This window comes from Mytilus galloprovincialis, chromosome 12 (genome assembly GCF_965363235.1).
Source record: "Mytilus galloprovincialis chromosome 12, xbMytGall1.hap1.1, whole genome shotgun sequence".
Taxonomy (NCBI): Eukaryota; Metazoa; Mollusca; class Bivalvia; order Mytilida; family Mytilidae; genus Mytilus; species Mytilus galloprovincialis.
In genome coordinates, this window is record NC_134849.1 from 5,644,474 (window position 1) to 5,664,320 (window position 19,847).

Below are 19,847 nucleotides of genomic sequence, written 5' to 3' on the forward strand. Positions count from 1 at the left end.
TCTTCAAAGATTTAGTGTTGAATTGGTATCATTTTAGAATAAGTTTGTTGAAATGATCGATATGTTTACCATTTTTTTTTCTTTAAATTTCCTGATATCCTCATCTAGGAAAGTACAGTTATTACCGTTTAAAGTCGATTGATTTAAAGTAAACTCCTTTGGTAAATTTTGGCAGTATATTTGGAAAAGTATATTGACAAATCTTTCTGTTGTTTAATTTTAACATATACACAGGTTTAGTGACTAATAGTTGCTTACGTTATAGATCATGCATATTTTAAGGTTTTTCTTGCCGAAGTATCTTCTACGACAAGAAAAACCTTAAAATATGCATTATCTGACTTATATACTGTCAAATTTGTTTTATTTTTTATAAAGATTTGTCAAATTTAGTATCCTATTTTACCAACCACACTAAAGTGTTCCTTTCTAATGCGTTCAGGTTTTAGTACGTCATACGGCTCATTTAGAATGTGAAATAAAACTCACTTATTAATCTAGATATAAACCTTTTAAAAAGTATTATCCATACACAATAAAAATATCACTGTAACTGCATGAAGGAAGACAAAATTATTTTTTACCATCCGATAATGGTGTATGACAAATACAAGACACATTGTAAGTAATTTATTGTACCAACTTAGTTTATGGAAAGGGGGGAGGGGTATGTTTTTTTTTAATTTGTTATGACATTTCGATCGCGGAAAAGTGGTTATTTTTTCAACAATTTTAATTGAAACGAATGAAATATTCAGAAAGATTGTCATTTAAATAGCAATACATTTTGTAATAGACAATCAGGATATGATTATATATACTCCCCATCCGACCCTTTTGTGAGTTACGTGAATGTTATTAAATAGATATGAGAATATCTTATTAATTTATTTTTTGATAGAGTAAAAGGTATACAAACATTAAAAAAAGTTAAGAACTGACACGAAGACGAATATAAATACATGTGGGCCACAGTATGATTTCATATTATGTGTGTATCGTCCTGAACATGCAAAAATATTTGCCACTGGACGTTAAGCAATCAACCAAAAATCAATCAACCTATTCAATGTGACTCAATGAGATTTTGAAAATTTTACATACGAATATGATAAATATGGCTTTATTTATGAACGTCTACATTAAAATTCATCTCACAAAACTTGGAATTTTTCGAAAAACTAAGGATTTTCTTATCCCAGACATAGATAACCTTAGCCGTATTTGGCACAACTTTTTGGAATTTTGGATCCACAATGCTCTTCAACTTTGTACTTGTTTGGCTTTAAAATATTTTGATATGAACGTCACTGATGAGTCTTATGTAGACGAAACGCGCGTCTGGCGTACTAAATTATTGCCCTGGTACCTTTGATAACTATATATTTTAATGTTTCTGTATTGAAGCGATAAATTAATAAAACTTCACGTTATTTGTTTCTAAAATTAAAATACGGGCAATGACGATTTCTTTTACACCCATCATCGAGAGAACTTTAAAAATAAATTCCCAAATCGGCAACAAAAAACTGTCAATTGAATTTAAGTTTGAGGTGAATTATAGATTGCATTTTTATAAAGGAAAATAATGACCTCACACAGGTCATTATTTTATGCCTGGAGCACATTTCATTGAAACAACGTATCATCCGGGTTAATTCTAAGAAAGAATGACCTATGGTTCTGAAAGAAAATAACTCCATATAGGTATATAATTTTACGTTATTTTGTCTAAGGTGGATAATTGTCTCATTGGCATTTATAATTGGCACGTTGAAAATATGTCAAGCTAATCAAATATAATGCTTTTATATTAAAAATAATAATAGGCAAAAAAAAAAAAACCATAGTAACTGAACTCAAATCGATGTGGTTTAATTCGGTACGAACTTAATCTTTACAGGTGGTGACCACTGTTTGACATTTGCTTATCACATGTTCGGATCTGATGACATGGGAGAATTGAAAATATCAACTGGAGTTACGGCCCCTGACAATGAACTATTTAAAGAATCTGGTAATCATGATGATCAATGGAACAAGGGGATGGTTACGTTTACTACAAGTCCCGGAATGAAGGTTGTCTTAGTTGTTTTACTGTCAATCATGTCCATATTTTTATATGATATTTTATAACTTCTGTTTATTATGATGTTTCGATATGATGTTTAGAATGAATTATTTAACTTTTATAAATATTCTATCATTTCAGTTTGTATGTATAAACTTTGACATTTGTTTTAGTGATGATACATACACATAATCCCTGAAAATTTTAGTGATTATATTTAATCCCTAAAGTGACCGGTGATTCTCCATAATCCCTGACAATTTTAGGGATTCTTCATAATCACTGATTATACAAATTCACTGTACAATGTAAAATAACAAAAATACTGAACTCCGAGGAAAATTATAAACGGAAAGTCCTAATCAAATGACAAAATCAAATGATGAAACACATCAAACAAATGGATAACAATTGTCACATTCCTGACTTGGTACAGGCATTCTCAAATGTAGAAAATGATGGATTGAACATGGTTTTATGGCGATAAACCTATCACTTGTATGACTGTCGCATCAAATTTCGTTATATTTATAACGATGCGTGAACAAAAAAGACAATAGGTAAAATTGTCAAAATAGGGGTACATCCGTAAATACCGTGTCACAATCTCAATCAGAACATGTATTTCACCTTTAGCATATATAATAATTACTTTTGAGCTAAGCTGAACTACTATGAAATCAAATTCTTTACGTGTGTTTTTTTTTGCAGTTATTCGTAGAAGCTAATAAAAGAAATACATGGAAGGGAGATATTGCTATCGATGATTTTCAACTAAAAAGTGGGAGTTGTGATGGTAAGAATTTTAGTATAAACTATTTTGTATACGCTTAGGCATCCAATTCTTGCACATATATTTAAAAATAAGGAGCATATGTATTATAAAGATGAATTATATGGAAACGAATATGAAATATAACTATAACAAAAGACAATCGGTAATAACATTGTTTCATTGAACAAGATCAAGTCTTTTTTCAGACTGCTTAAGTCTTTAAATATATTGATTGATATACTCATTTGAAAATATAAATCTGTACTATAACATTATGTAATTATGCGTTTCTCTGTGCTGAGTGTTCCTGTGTTTGTTTATACTGTATGTCCCGTAGTGTTGTTATTGTACCGATACATTTTTTAACCTTGCCATATAAGCGGGAGGTTTGTCTAGCCATATCACCAGGTTCAACCCACCATTTCTTTCATAAAGTGTAGACGAAACGCGCGTCTGGCGTATTTACAAAATTTAGTCCTGTTATCTATGATGAGTTTATTTACCTAGCTGTATATATAGTCAGGAACATGGCAGTTGTTTTCAAATATTTTGTGTCTATGTATGTTGGCGTTTGTTTTTGTTACATTTCAGTGTTTCTGTTGTTCTGTTGTTTTCCTGTTTAAGTTGATGTGTTTCCCTCTGTTTTAGTTTGTAACGCGGATTTGTTTTCTCTCAATCGATTAATGACTTTTGAACATCGATATACTACTGTTGTCCTAATTTTGTCATACTTATAATTAATTCCATTCATTGCTTATATGCCAATGATGTGAGATGGTTTTATCTTTATTTTCAAAAGGGATTGGAATAATCAAAACTGATATCGTTCTCTTTCACCCATTTCTTTACAGGTGGCAGCCAATTAGAAACATGTTCATTTGAAGTTGGTGCTTCATGTTTTTTGGTTGAAGCTACTAATGACGATTTTGATTGGACTCCTTTATCCGTAAGTCATCGCAAGCCCTTGTATTATTTATAATGATTGATAAAATGATCAAGATATCATACCGAATATTTCATAGATGGCAGCTTTTTAATTTTCCTAAAGAAGCTTTTTAACTACTTCCGGAGAATTTTGAGATTACATTTTGATTTTATCGGTTTTTAGTTGATTCATGCAAAATAAGTTGATAGTATGAAGATTAAAAATTATTTTCTAAAACTCTTTTTCATGTTTTTCTCATCTTTATTTCCTTTTGTTTTCAAAGTGGGTGGTTTAGAGAATTGCGTTTATAAGAAATGATTCTTTAGGGAATATCTGCTTACAGATCTTTTGCAATGTTTTCATCATTGTTCATCAATACAGTGAGACTTTGCTGCGTTTGAATTCGAATAATGTGTGGTGCATTATTAGCATAGACGCTTACCCGTCGATGTAATTTTATAATGATTTGTAAATTAAAAAGTGAGCTATTAAAATGTTTAAGTGATCTTGCCTCTTGTGTATTTATAAATTCCGACAATAGACTAGGAAACTAATTTCAATGTGAAACGGTCATTTGGTCTGAACATGCTGAGTATGCTAAACAGCGAGCCATTTTAGTATTTCGATCAATTTTCAGATTTATCCACTTAAACAAATAAAGTACTGTTGAGAAATTATCTTTCCTGATGATCTTTAGATCACAAACACCGCCCAAGACTAAAACGTTATACGTTTACTATTTAATGACGTTATATTCGACTAAGCTCCTAGTACGTGTCACTACAATGACGTTATATCCGACTAAGTCCATTGTATGTGTCACTTTAACTTTAATTACGTTATAACAGACTAAGATCCTGTATATGTCCCCTTGATGAAGTTATATCCGACTTAGCTCCCCGTTTATGTCACTTTGATCCGACTAAACTCCCTGTACATGACTCTTTGTTTCCGTTATGTCTGGCTAAGCCCAATGTGTAGGTCACCCTTGATGACATTATGTCTGACTGAGATTCTTGATCGTGTCACTATGATGCGTTTTGTTTGATTAAGTTCCCCGTAAATATCTCTGTGATGACGTAATATCAAATAAAATGACGTCCCACTAAATGCCATGTTGATGACCCTTTGATGACGTTATGTCCGGCTAAGCGTGCTGTTCGTGTGACTTTCATGACGCTAGAGTTAAATGAAGCTTTTTGTTTTAATTTAATTTGATTTTACTCCCCTTTGATGTAACTTTTAATTTTTTATCTGACTTAGCGATTTATTGATATCATTTTGAGGGCGTTATATCCAACTGAGCGTCCTGTTCATGTCAATTTGATGACGTCATATCTAACTAAGGTTCTTTATCATGTCGCTTTTATAACATTATAATTTGTATCTGAGTCAGACCCTGTTCATTTCATAGTGATGACGTTATATCTAACTTGGCTCCCTGTTCATGTCACTTTGATAGCGTTATATATTTGACTACTCGTCCTAAACATATAACGTGTTATTTGTCGAAGCTACCTGTTTCTGTCCATTTGATGACGTTATAGTCAAATCATGTCAATGCCAAGAATTATTCATACAATTTCGGAATGCCATTATTCTAACATTTACATGAAATTCATGCAATCTTTGTTTTGTATTATTTCAACCTTATCCAATCAAAATGTTGCCGTGAAGGTGTTCAGCGTACGCACATTTCACTGAACAATTTATCAATATAGCTTCTTTAAATTGTCAAAAAATATTTTAATAATACCATACAAAAACTTGTATTAAGGGAGAATCACCATCTTCTGGAACAGGACCAAAAGCGGCATATGAAGGAAGCATGTACAAATATATAGAAGTATCGTCACCTGTGATCAGTGACTCTGTCGCCAGGTTGATGTCGTCTTCCTCATTAAATGGTAAATAGTATACTTGGTTGAATGGAAATGAATAAGAAGAGATCAAGAATTATATTTTCTCTTCATGATAGACATTATGTTTTTTTTTATTTTGCTAGGGGTTGTTCAAATATCTTTTCTGAAATATTCGACTTGTTTGAAACTATTAGAAAACACTATCAGGAAATTAACATTGCCGTCATTGCTGTAAATAGAACGCATTGGTAAAAGCAGTAAACAATCCTAAATTTTTTTATTTCTCATATCACTAAATGTCACCTGACAAACCGCTTTTAACTTGGCAAACTGCTTTAAACTTGACAAACTGCTTTAAACTTGACAAACAATATTACATTAAAAATAGGAAAAGGGGGCTTCCAAATGAAAAAAAAATCTTAACGTTGTTAAATTCAATTTGTGAAAAGGGGATACACATTATAATGCCTTTTGAGATAAGTATTGCTTATGTCGTACACTGCTGGCAATAATCATTACTGACATAAGGAAAGTATTTATTTATTTACAGGTGGTGACCACTGTTTGACGTTTGCATATCACATGTTCGGAGCTAATGACATGGGAGAATTGAAAATATCCACTGGAGTAACAGCCCCTGACAACGAACTATTTATAGAATCTGGTAACCATGATGATCAATGGAACAAGGGGATGGTTACGTTTACTACAAGTCCCGGAATGAAGGTTCTTTTAGTTCTTTTATTGTCAATCATTTTGCATAATTTTGTTTCAAAGTTTATACATTAGTAGACTATCGTGACTATTGCAGAACAACTTTGAATTATTTTTTTGATTTATAATAAGTTTGTAAATTATTTACATATGATTAAGAAAATACTTTTAAAAAACGACATTTACAGTAGCTGTCGAATTCATTTACATTAATTAAACATGTAGTCAAATTCACATATTTGTTTGACAATATACTAAAATGTCTTTCCAAATTACCAATATTAATAATAATTTACAATGCATGAACTCGTTATGACACATGCTGTGTATTTAAGAATGAATGCCATCTAATTTACAATCAAGATGATGTCCGTAGAAGCCTTTAGGTTTTATGACCTGATGTAAATATAATTAGTAATATAAACCCATAAACCCATACGTGTCATCATATGGTTAGTTTTTTTTCCATTTCAATTTAATTTTCAAGATTAAAAAAATATGTAAATAATCGTTTTACTTCTATTTATAAAAAGATAGTGAGCAAAATCAGCCAGCAAAAGGGATTTCCCCTTTGCAGCCTTGTTTCACTTTCTAATGTCTTTGTTATTTTTTATAATTTTGAATGGGAAACCCGTTTTTAGCCCACTTTTGTTAAGGTTTAAATTTAATTTCGTATGAATACGGATTTAAAAAAATCAGTTATTGACTTTCAATCAAATAGTTAAGACATTATAACCCTGTCGACGTACCCCGTCTAGCTCCGTTCGGAATTTATACGATTTTCATTTTGCTTTGTTGCCCTGCTTTGTCCATTTCTAATCGATTTACGCGATTTGAAATTCAGTAATCTACCGCCATCTTCATTGATTATGCGTATGTCGATTTAGTTATTGTTTAAAGTCTTAAAGTAGTTAATCTGTTACAGTTATTCATTGAAGCTAATAAAGGTAACACATGGCAGGGAGATATTGCTATTGATGATATTCAATTAAAAAGTGGGAGTTGTGATGGTAAGAGTTTTACTAAAAATTATCTCTATACTCTCAGGTAGAAATTACTTCCACAGTGTTAAACTGTACAATCATGAAGGTAGATTCATGGTATACAAACGCTTTTTATTGCACAATCGCAGTACAAAGTCGGTCTAGTTATTTGTCTAAATCTGCAAATGTCGAGACATTGGACGCAGACTCAGACTTTTTTTTAATTGAGTTGTATTGTGCGTATTGCTCAATGTTAATCGCATTGGCTAGAGATAGAGAAGGAGAGTTGAGACATCACAAAACATGTTTAATCCCGTCGAATGTTTGCAGCTATCCCAATTCAGGAGCCGCTGAACTTTGTTAGTTTGATTTGATGTATTTGGTGCTTTATCGCCACTTTTGAGAATCTCATTAAAGCTATTTCGTAGCAGCCAGTTTTTATTAGTGGTGGAATCCGGAGTGCCAGGAAAACCCCCGTTCTTCGTTAGGAAAAATGACAAACCTATTTAATTAAGATTGGAGTCAATTGCACACACTGCAGCGGCAGTCGAACTCATAACCTCAGTGTTGACAGGTTAGTGATTACAGTAGTAACTACTTAGACCACACGGCCACCGAGGTCACAGTCTAGTTAGTATTGTACGTTTAAAAATATTATAGCTAAAGAAGATGTTGTATGAATGCCAATGAGACAACTTTTCTTCGAAGTAATAAATGTTAAAAATAAACAAATATAGGTTAAAGTAAGGCCTTAAATTCGGGCCTTGGCTCACAACAAACAACAAAACAACAAGCTATAAAGTACCCTAAAATGACTAGTGTTGAACAATCAAAACAGTAAAACCAACAGTCTAATTCTTTATAACAATACGAGAAACGAAACACATTTATATGTTTAAGAGTTTAGTGTTACATCCATGGTCGCTGAAGTAGTACATCGTTTTGTTTAGGAGCAAGCTGAAGCCGGCGTCCGGGTGCGGAATTTTTTTCGCTGTGTTGAAGACCCATTAATGACCTTGGGCTGTTTTCTGCTCTTTAGTCTGGAAGTTGTCTCTTTGACCCATTCCCCGTTTCCATTTTCAATTGTACCCTTTGCTTTCAAATATTTGACTTTTGGCGTTTCTGGTGAAGGTATCTGTGAACATGCGCTTCGGATGCAAAATAATAATAATGTGTTGTTTTCTTCAATTTTTTAAATAAAATCCCGTGCATCATGACTGTTGCAGTTTCAAATCGTGATGTGGGTGGAGAAGTGCTTTTAATTTGTTAAATATACCAAGGAATTGACTTAAGTTGTTAAATAATTCTCAGGGGTACAAGTTTGATATCTTTCAGACTGATCACGAAGTAGGAGTTTATTATCTTACAGATTTATTAAGGGGTAGAAATTTGATATCTGTTTAGATATATTAGAACATACAAGTTTTATATATTTACAGATTTAGCAGTAACCTTTAGATGTGATTTTGAAACAGATGCACCGTGTATATTCAAGGAATCCTCTCAGGACGAATTTGATTGGACACGACATTCTGTAAGTTCTTTAAAAACTTTGCTTAAAGATTTAATTGAAATCAAGTAAGCATAAAAAAGTTTATAATCAGTATCCACGACTATATGAGTGTATTTTTATACCCCACCTACGATAGTATAGGGGCATTATGTATTCTGGTCTGTGGGTCCGTTCGTCTGTTCTTCCGTCCGTTCGTCCGTCTATCCTGCTTCAGGTTACAGTTTTTGGTCACGGTAGTTTTTGATGAAGTTGAAGTCCAATCATACTTGAAACTTTTCTAAGACATTGAAATTATAATTAATCAATAAAAGTACTTAAGGAGAAAATTTAGTGACCCACTTAAATGATATTTGCTAGATTAGTAATCTGTTTTGATTTTCAATTAAAGTTGCTAAAACATTGTGTTATCATTCATAATTCTTAGATATAAGAAACTGTGGTATGAATGCCAATAAGACAACTCACCATCCCAGTCACATTTTTTTCAAAAGTAAACCAATTATAGGTCAAAGTCCGGCCTTCAACACGGAGCCTTGTCTCATACCGAATAGCAAGCTATAAAAGGCCCAACTAAATTTCTAGCGTTAAACCATTCAAACACGAAAACTAACAAATAAAAATCAAGAAACTAGAAACACTTATGAACCACATCAACAAACCACAACCAATGAACAACAGGGACCTCAATAAGGACATGTGCAAACAAATACAGCGGGTTTAAATGTTTCAACCTTCACCCTAACATGAAAGAATTCTATCAGTATTAGAAGTGGAAAAAAAAAGTATCATTTGATACTTCTAATATACAAAATAAATTTAGTAAATATACACGAAAAATAATACAAAAAAAGCATAAACATATATAAATAGATACACATGACACAATGATATCATTAAATGATGTACAATCAGCTGATCAAGCGGATTTTGACTAAAGAGTAAATGCTGCAAGCGGAACAAACGTATTTTTATAGATGATGTTTTAATCTTTAATTTAAGAAATCATCACGAAACACTCTTTTTTAGGGTCAAATGAGTTATGTGCTCCCTTTTACGCTCACACAATGAAGCCTTTCGAGAAAATGTATCAAAAACCTTCACTGTCAGAATATATTGTTTAAATAAACTGTGCTGTCATTAAGATGATGTTTTTTAGTTGACCACTCCAAGTACAGATACTGGACCAGAGAAAGCAGCTACTGGAATTTACTACATATATACAGAGGCTTCATATCCGAGAACATTTGGAGATAAAGCTGTACTCACAACTGAAGCTACTACATTACAAGGTAGGCTCTTGTTGAATATATATAGCGGTTTTGCACTGAGCGTGAATGTGAATAGAACTGTAATGTTGAGAGGTACTGAGGGTTAAAAGAGATAAAAGTAAAATGACAAAAATACTGAACTCCTATGAAAATTAAAAACGGTAAGTCACAATTCAAATTTTACCTGGTGTTAAAGCTAGCGAACCCTCTCATTTTGTATGACAGTCCCGATAAATTTCATTATTATGATATTGACAACGATGTGTGACGAAAACACACTAAAGCAGTACCTATAACTGATGCTGCTTACTAATATAGTATGTTTCCTTTGAATAAATACAGATGTATCGGTACTGAGAGTAAATAAAGATACATTAATACAAAAAAGACAACTAGTTCTTCGAACTAAACAAGAAAGGAACAAAATTAGTATATACTTTGCCATTTTATTTTGACCATGATGAAACAAAACTATGAGCACACAAATAATTGACTGAAATACATGTATGAAGATATGAATCGGATGTAAAGAATAAAGAATAATGATCCAAACATTAGAAAAAATAAAATGAACCAACATATTATGGAATAAATAATAGTGGGATCAGAAAATACAAACAATAGAGAAAAATGGGCAAAATAAAACAACAATATTGAAAATAATAAATAAAACAGAAATGCCCCTTTCCATACCCTCATGAATTTTTAAAATGAATAATTGTCGATCACATTGTTTTATAAGGCACATATCACAAAGGTAGTATTTTAGGATTCTTAAAACTGATGACGATTTCTAATGTCATTTGTTTGAGATTTTTTTTGTATTTTAGATACTAGTTGGTGTCTCTGCTTCAATTACCACATGAAAGGGTCCGATATAGGAATATTAGAAGTATTTGCTGGGGATAAAACATCTTCTTTGACAAGTATCTGGCAAAAAACAGGAGAACAATCTGATCCAGCCCTGTGGAAATCTGCTACTATAGATGTACAACAATATAGTAATCCTGTTGTAAGTATGTTACTACTGTAGACAACTGCTACTACAGACTAACCACAAGTTAGGAATCATATTGTATAACTGAAGATTTGAACTAGTTTTTTGTATGTATTCTGTCATTGAAAACACTTCTCAGTTAAGGCTATACCAAACAATTGGTAACGTATCTCAGCGGCCGGTACAGTACTCTCCATTGAAGGTTATAATTCTACACAAAATATTTGCAATGGAGAAGTAACGGAATGTTCATCCGTGGTAAATCTATTGGGATGAACTTTTATAGCCGACCAACTGACAACATCATGACATAAAACAAAATAAAAAGACAAACAGTTGTTATAATGTAGGCAACAAGAAAATCTCTGCCCATTGAAAATATTCACAGTCTATTATCATGTTGTCTATTGTTATTGCTTTTGTCCTCGAAACAAATTTTGCGAATGAATAGCTTTTTTTGCTACCTGATTGGTGTTCAAGTAACTGAATCATACCCTGACTGTTTAGTTAAATTCCATTCGGATATACGAAAAACAGACCCTTTGTCCAAGCGTTGCTTTTAATAATCTGATAACGCTGCGTTCTACTTTCTGTTTTTAAGAGCCATCATGATCCGCTGATTCGGAGACAATGATACATATCTTTAAAATATTGGTAAGGGCTTAATGAAATTAAGTACTACACGTGATGTAGGAACCTGTAGCCGAACATGTATATCATATTACTTAAAATTGAGAATGGAAATGAGGAATGTGTCAAAGGGACAACAACCCGACCATGCATGGAACAGAAAACAGCAGAAGGTCACCTACAAGTCTTCATGCATTCTATCACGGTTTTCACCTGTTAAAAAACGTTGTAACCCTATTTAAGATATATCTGTTATGCATTAGTTAGGAATACATTTGTAGCTATTTAAAAAAAAGTAAAACATTAACGAATAAAGTAATATAAATCGAAATGAATTTTTCAGAATAACTAAAAAGTATACATAATATAAGATTATATGTGAACATTAATGTTGTATGAATTTTTACAGAAAAGTTAGATGTATAGCTTGAATCAAAAGAAATTTCATAAAGAACCCTTAGTTTTAAAGAAATTTATCTATGAATAAATCTAAAACTTTGATCTATTTTTTTCAGATCACAATAGAAGGAATCAGAGGTTCGTCATACGATGGTGACATTGCTATTGATGATATCTCCCTAAGTTCAGGCGGATGTAGTAAGTACACTCCATTTTTTTGATTATCCTGAATATTCATCAACTTAAGGTTTAGTAAACCATATGCAATAAATCATACGATACCATGGAATAAGTGATCTTTATGCTGAAATACTTATTGAGAACATATTTGTAATTTCCATGGGATTGATCTATGTTCCTCTTCAAGCATTCCTATCCTTATTTTTATATTTCCGTTAGACACTTGTCAACACGAAGAAGATAAAAGACGCAAGATCATTAAACTTTTCTAATTGTGTTTCATTTAGAAATAGAATCTAAAGAACCAACTGAAAGTGTTTCCTCCTTCGCATTTTAGACTTTAACCTCGAATTTGTATAAGCAATTATGATAGCACCATAATCCATGACACACGAAACGATTTTAATTTTAGAATAAATTTTTCTCCACCTTAGTTTCATCTTCACCTGCAAATGTACATTTTCTAATTTATTCGGTTTTCATGAGCTTCCAGCAACCAATCAGACGGTATAAAACATCAACAGTATCTATACATTTACCATATTTACTGTATTACGCCACTAGCACACTTTGTTACATATTTATCTTACCGACTATCTTTAAGTGTAAAATTTAGACTTGTGATCAATCGAAATGAGCAAGCCAGTGTTCAATACAGTAAGCATTTAGAAACTACTTCCTTTGATCATACAAGAATAGCCAACGATAACAACTTGTTCCGTTTAAATGTGTTTAATAAATTTATTTCAATCTTAATCATCAATTTCTTTGTCTGTTGAAACCTTTAAGATTGTTCTCAGTTCCGTTTTGTTTTTTTATAAAGGGACGTAACACCACTACTAACCGTGTATGAAATTATCCCTGCCTCCCTACTACCTAATATTGAATATAAAGGGACGTAACTTTAGTACTAACCGTGTATGGGATAAGCCCCTTCTTACTCATGTAACCTAATATCAAATATACACGGTCTTCACGCGGGCGCTTTTAACCAATCACATTCCTAGAAATGTATAGGAGGAAAGATAATGTGCTATGAATTGTTTTTTATATTCTTGTCTTCCATTTTTGTCTATGTACTTTGTCTATAGAGTGTCTATATGCGATTTTTGTGTTTCTTTGTTGACACAAAGTGATGAAGATAAGAACACAATTTTGACAGCTGTACTTAATTATTGATATTTTACCTATATTACTGTTAGTTTTACTCCAACCTTGCTGTCAATATGATATAGTTCTTTGTGACTGTCATACAAGTAAGAGGATTAGTTGACTACAAAACCAGATTTATTCTACCTTTTTCTACCTCCGAAAATGTTTGTACCAAGTCAAGATTATGACAGTTATTTTCTCGTCGTTTGATGTGTTTGAGTTTTGGTTAATTACGCCATTTGATTTACGAAGTTCTATTTGGAAGTTTCTCTGGAGTTCGGTATTTTTTGTCATTTTACTTTTTACTTGACCTTGATTGTTAGAAAATCTGCTTATGTCACAGAGTTCAAGGTAAATTACTGGTATATTATCGAGGAGAAATATGACGTCAATGCAATTCTATGGATATCAGACGGAAATGCGAAACATGATGTCATCTTAAATGCAACATGTGATATTCTACTTGAACATTTAAATCAGTTGTTTTTGTATTCATGTTGGTTGTCATAATGTAAATGTGATTATTTATTTCCTGATTAAAATGACACATATAGGAATAAAACATAGTAGTTTTGCTGTTAAGATTTTCATATATATAACAGTCAATGTTTCCTCTTTTGTAGATACAAGAAAGTAAGCACAAGAAGCTAACACCGCATAATGACTTAATGACCATGTGATATCTATGACTTGAACTTGATCTTGTCTACAAGTTGAACCTAAAAAATACTTATAAATATATATATTTATTGTGTACCTTAATCAAATCAAATTTCCATATCATATTCTCTGATCACGCCTTATTGATATATTTACTCTATATATATATAGTTATAAATACTCTTGATTTTGATTCGCCATAGCTAGTGTGTTTCGAATTGTCCCATATTGTGGTTCTTTTTCTTTTATTATCGCCATGTTTTACAAAACGATGTATTTTTACCCTCTCTTACCTGGTATTTGTTTAAATGTATGTTGATCATTCCTTAAAATAATATCAGCTTTTATTGTCATAATGGCTTAAACGAATCCATTCAATATACACATCCTGCTTCAAAACACATGGACCTTATAAATGCCATTAACATTTTACAATGTGGTAATCTTTTACCAATTGTTTCAGCTCTGATGAGAATTTCAGCTGTTTCATTCACAAATGTAAATCTAAGTACCAAGCAAAACTTATTTATCGACAAAGTTTAACATGTATATTATATAAAAAAATTGTAATATGATTTTCCAGTTTTTGTTACGTCGTTTGTAACTTAAACACATATTTTCTTCTAAAATTGTACACAGGGATATTAAAACAATTTAAAATCTTAGTTTTCAACATGAAAATTATTCATGCATGCATGACATATATGTATATATATTTAGACGTATAAGATGTAATCAGTAACAGTTACTTAGTATAATAAAATATTTATTGTTAATAATTGTTTATTTAATCAAACAATTTATTAGAAAATGTAATTTATAATTTGTATATAATTACCAACCACTTATCTAAAGCGTGTTGTGCATTATATTTGGCAGAAGTTTTTGGAATTGTGGGTCATCAATGGTCTTCAATTTTATACTTGTTTGGCTTTTTAACTGTTTGTCATTTGAGCTTCACCGGACCTATTCGTATACAGAAAAACGATAATGTTACACAGCCAAATTTTTTTATGTTAAGGATCAAAAAGTTAACTGGGTTCATTAAACAAAATCTCCGTAAAAACAAGGATGCGCTATCTCTTTTGAAATACTCTTTCTACAGGTACAACTTAACTTAAAACCAAATATTCATATATATATTGACGAATCTAATGACATATATGTGTATATTTTTTCGACATATAAGATGTATTCAGTATCAGTTAGATAGTATAATAAAATATTTATTCATGACAGTTGTCTATTTATTCATACAATTAATCAGGAAATGTAATTTATAATTTGTATATAATTACCAACCACTTATCTAAAGCGTGTTGTGCATTATATCTGGCAGAACTTTTTTTAATTTTTGGTCCTCAATGCTCTCGAACATTATACTTATTTTGGCTTTCTAATTTTTTCTTTGAGCTTCACTGATAAGTCTTATGTAGACGAAACGAGCGTTTATCGTAACAAATTATAAGCCTGCTACCTAAGATAACTATTTAGACATTTACTAATGAAATAGTAATGAATAGTAAGATTTTGTAGGACTTAAAACAAAGTATTTGTATCTACGATTCTATTTTTTTTTCATTAAAGCTGTGAAATTTAACAGAGTAAGGAATTTTAATCATTAATATTTGGATTTAATTTGCAAGACAACGAGTAGATTTTTCTGTTTTACTATGCTTTAATTTTCACTGTTTACACTGTCATTAATTTGTGTCCCCTATTAATAGATTGCCCAATCAACGAATTCGATCGATTTGCCTTAACGGAATAACACACGGCTATACTTTATATCATTGGATAGAGGAAAACAAGCCTCATCGAAATACCGTTGTCGTCGTTGTCTGCCGTGGTCACTTTTTTTTAGCTCACCTGACCCAAAGGGCCTCTGAAACTTCTTGGCCAAATTAAACCAAACTCGACCACAATCATCATTTGGGTATCTAGTTTAAAAAATGTGTCCGGTAACTCAGCCAACCAACCAAGATGGCTGCCATGGCTAAAAATAGAACATAGGGGTAAAATGCAGTATTTGGCTAATAACGCATTTAGAGCAAATCTGACAGAGTAAAATTGTTTATCAGGTCAAGATCTATATGCCTTGCAATTTTCAGATGAATCAGACAACCCGTTGTTAGGTTGTTTGCCCCTGAATTGGTAATTTTAAGGAAATTTTGCTGTTTTTGGTTATTATCTTGAATATTATTATAGATAGAGATAAACTGTACACAGCAATAATGTTCAGCAAAGTAAGATTTACAAATAAGTCAACATGATCAAAATGGTCAGTTGACTCCTTTAGGAGTTATTGCCCTTTATAGTCAATTTTTAACCATTTTTCGAAAATCTTAGTAATCTTTCAGAAAAATCTTCTCCTCTGAAACTACTGGGCCAAATTAAACCAAACTCGGCCACAATCATTATTGGGGTATCTTGTTTAAAAATGTGTCCGGTAACTCAGCCAACTAACCAAGATGGCCGCCATGGCTAAAAATAGAACATATGGGTAAAATGCAGATTTTGGCTTATAACTCAAAAACCAAAGCATTTAGAGCAAATCTGACAGGAAATGAAATAGTTGATCAGTTTAAAATCTATCTGCCCTCGAATTTTCAGATGAATCAGATAACTGGTTGTTAGGTTGCTGCCCATGAATTGGTAATTTTAAGGAAATTTTGCTGTTTTTGGTTATTATCTTGAATATTATTATAGATGGAGATTAACTGTAAACAGCAATAATGCTCAGCAAAGTAAGATTTACAAATAAGTCAACATGACAAAAATGGTCAGTTGACCCCTTTAGGAGTTATTGCCCTTTATAGTCAATTTTTAACCATTTTTGGTAAAGCATAGTAAGCTTTTAGAAAAATCTTCTCCTCTGAATTTATTTGGCCAACTTAAACCAAACTAAGCCACAATACTCATTGGGGTATCTAGTTTTAAAAATGTGTCCGGTAACTGAGCCAACCAACCAAGATGGCCACGATGGCTAAAAATAGAACAAAGGGTAAAAATGCAGTTTTTGGCTTATAACTCACAATTTAGAGCAAATCTGACAGGGAGAGAAATTGTTGATCAGGTCAAGATCTATCTGCCCTGCAATTTTCAGATGAGTCGGATAACGGGTTGTTAGGTGCTGTCCCTGAAAGATATTTGGCACACATATGAACCATGTCTTTTTGGTGTAATCAAGTAAAAATCCCATGAAAATAACACGCAATAAGCTAAATGATAAGTATAATTTGAACAAATAACGCAGAAAGCAATCATTATATTTTTCGTGTTGAAGATTGCCTGTATGATGAGGTATCTTTGGTTACCCTCAGAAACCACAAAATTTTGAAAAAAAACGTGACCACGGTAGCTTACGACGACATTCATAATTGGAAAAAATGATGATTTTCCAATAATTTGCAGATAAATATAGCCGTGTGTTATCCGTTAACTTAAACTCGTTAACTAGACGTCTTTTTCGATACTAGACACCCTACTATATCCAAATGTGAGTTAATTACGTTTAAAATATATAAACATTTCTCAACTCCTTCATTATTCAAAAGCTTGCAGCTGCTACTCAGACTTTATAAACGTCACCAGTGTCAATAAATTGATGACCCAGAACATATAGTCCTTTTTCTAAAAAAAAGTACAGTCAGTCATGCGAAGCAATACATGTGTTTTTTAATTTGATAGATGCTTTTGTGCTTTTTGTAAATGATTGTTTGTTATGTAACACAGTAATGACTGCTGTACCCAACTTTTGACTTTTATTTATCATGTCTGTTTTGTTCACGCATCGTTGTAGATGATATATGACAGTGGTTATCCATTCGTTTGATGTGTTTTGTCATTTGATGTTGCCATTTAATTAGGGACTTTAAGATTGATTTTTCCTCGGAGCTCATATTTTATGGATTTTACGTTGTTTCAAAAGCTCAGCGCTGGGCACAGAAAAAAAACCAATTGACATGAAAACAACAGATACACAGAAATAATATGTAAGAGTAGACACGGTTACTGAAAACCGGTTCAAAGCCAGTAACATATTATAATAAATCATGTTTTTCTACATTAAAGTATCAAGCAGTACAACGTAGGATTGACATGCTAATTTGATTCATCAACTTTCAAATGCTACTACTGTGATAACAAGTATGATCAAACGTATGTTATTCTTGTTCACACAGCAATAAAACACCAGATTATCTCCTTTTCCATCAGTTAGCAGTGCTTTATAAAAACAATCAAAGTATAAATATCTTTCCAGACATAATATGTTTGTACCTGTCCGAAGTCAGGAATCTGATGTAAAGTAGTTGTCGTTTGTTTATGCAATTTATACGTGTTTCTCGTTTTTTTTTTATTTTATATAGATTAGACTGTTGGTTTTCCCGTTTGAATGGTTTAACACTAGTAATTTTGTGGCTCTTTATAGCTTGTTGTTGGGTGTCAGCCAAGGCTCCGTGTTGAATGCCGTACATTGACCTACAATGGTTTACTTTTTTTAAATTGTTATTTGGAAGGAGAGTTGTCTCATTGGCACTCACACCGCATCTTCCTTTATCTATTATAATAACCAATGCATAACTACTGAACTCTGCGATTTAAGTTTGAATTAAATAAGCTCATTACATTAACATTACTGAATGCTGAACTTGACACATTTTATAATCCTTATTATCATTGCAACCGTATGGCATAACAATATCTAGTTCTCCTATACACATTGCTTTCTATCTTTTCGTAAAGGACTACATGGTGTTGTGATTTCACCGAGCATGTGCACATGGTGTACGCTTTCCAAAATAAAAAGGGTCATGATCAGGTTGTTTAAAATGTTTATAAAGAACCCTGAATTCCGAATCGTTATTATCAGCCCGGTGTAGATTCATCCTTACACGCAATGATTGCCATGTTCACAAGCACAAAGTAGCCAAGACAACGTACTTTCAATTTTAAAAGTGTTAAAATAGATACCGTAGAAAGATTCAAAATGGACATTACTTTTATCAAACGGAAATTTTAAATGCTCGAACTCATTACAGGAATCAAAAACAACTGTCAAATTTCTAACTATATACAGTCATTTCCTTGTGTAGATAATGGTGAATAAAATCTGGGTTTTACTATCAAACCTCTCACTTGTATGACAGTCGTATTGCATTCCAATAAATGGACTACAAATTGTTAGCAGAATAGACAATATTGGTTGAAAAATCTAATCTGGGATACAGCAGTCAGCATTGTATTTCGAATTAACGAACAGACACTGTTTGGCAGCTGCCCACCCGCACACCGTACCTCCCAAAATTAAAAACCGATTTTTCTTTTGAAAAAACATTGCAATTCTAAATATTATAAAATTCCACATTCACACAAAAGATATGTAAATCAGATATGGGTTTTATAATGTTGCTACGTCTCAACACATCCCAAAATGACCCATGTTGAGTTTTGAGTGTTCCTGGCGGAGATAAATCCGAAGATATGCTTCGGATGCACACAACGTATATAAAGTGATTTTCATAAACATTGTAATGTATTTCAATCACATTGAAGGACTGACTATAATATTGTTTCTGTCTATTTCAAATGACATAAAAATGTAGTGCACACTGAATAAATTTTTAAAGTCAGTCCTTATCATTTAATAAAAAAAGTAATCAGAAGACGTGTTACATCCAAAATTAAATTATTTCAAAATCATCCAAATTGTTTACA

The 19,847-nt window shown here is 32.1% G+C and overlaps 1 protein-coding gene across 2 annotated transcripts in view; it reads left to right on the forward strand.

Moving 5' to 3' along the window:
• LOC143055254 (MAM and LDL-receptor class A domain-containing protein 1-like) overlaps nucleotides 1-15,365 on the forward strand; it is a 52,176-nt gene extending 36,811 nt beyond the window's left edge. For both annotated transcript variants that reach the window (XM_076228384.1, XM_076228385.1), the window contains 11 exons: nucleotides 1,904-2,079; nucleotides 2,783-2,867; nucleotides 3,698-3,792; nucleotides 5,549-5,678; nucleotides 6,184-6,359; nucleotides 7,273-7,357; nucleotides 8,770-8,864; nucleotides 10,000-10,132; nucleotides 10,942-11,123; nucleotides 12,254-12,335; nucleotides 14,093-15,365. In XM_076228384.1, coding sequence (XP_076084499.1) covers nucleotides 1,904-2,079; nucleotides 2,783-2,867; nucleotides 3,698-3,792; nucleotides 5,549-5,678; nucleotides 6,184-6,359; nucleotides 7,273-7,357; nucleotides 8,770-8,864; nucleotides 10,000-10,132; nucleotides 10,942-11,123; nucleotides 12,254-12,335; nucleotides 14,093-14,106 — 1,253 coding nt within the window. In that variant the 3' untranslated portion in view covers nucleotides 14,107-15,365. The remainder of the gene's footprint in view (nucleotides 1-1,903; nucleotides 2,080-2,782; nucleotides 2,868-3,697; nucleotides 3,793-5,548; nucleotides 5,679-6,183; nucleotides 6,360-7,272; nucleotides 7,358-8,769; nucleotides 8,865-9,999; nucleotides 10,133-10,941; nucleotides 11,124-12,253; nucleotides 12,336-14,092) is intronic.
• Nucleotides 15,366-19,847: the final 4,482 nt, after the last annotated feature.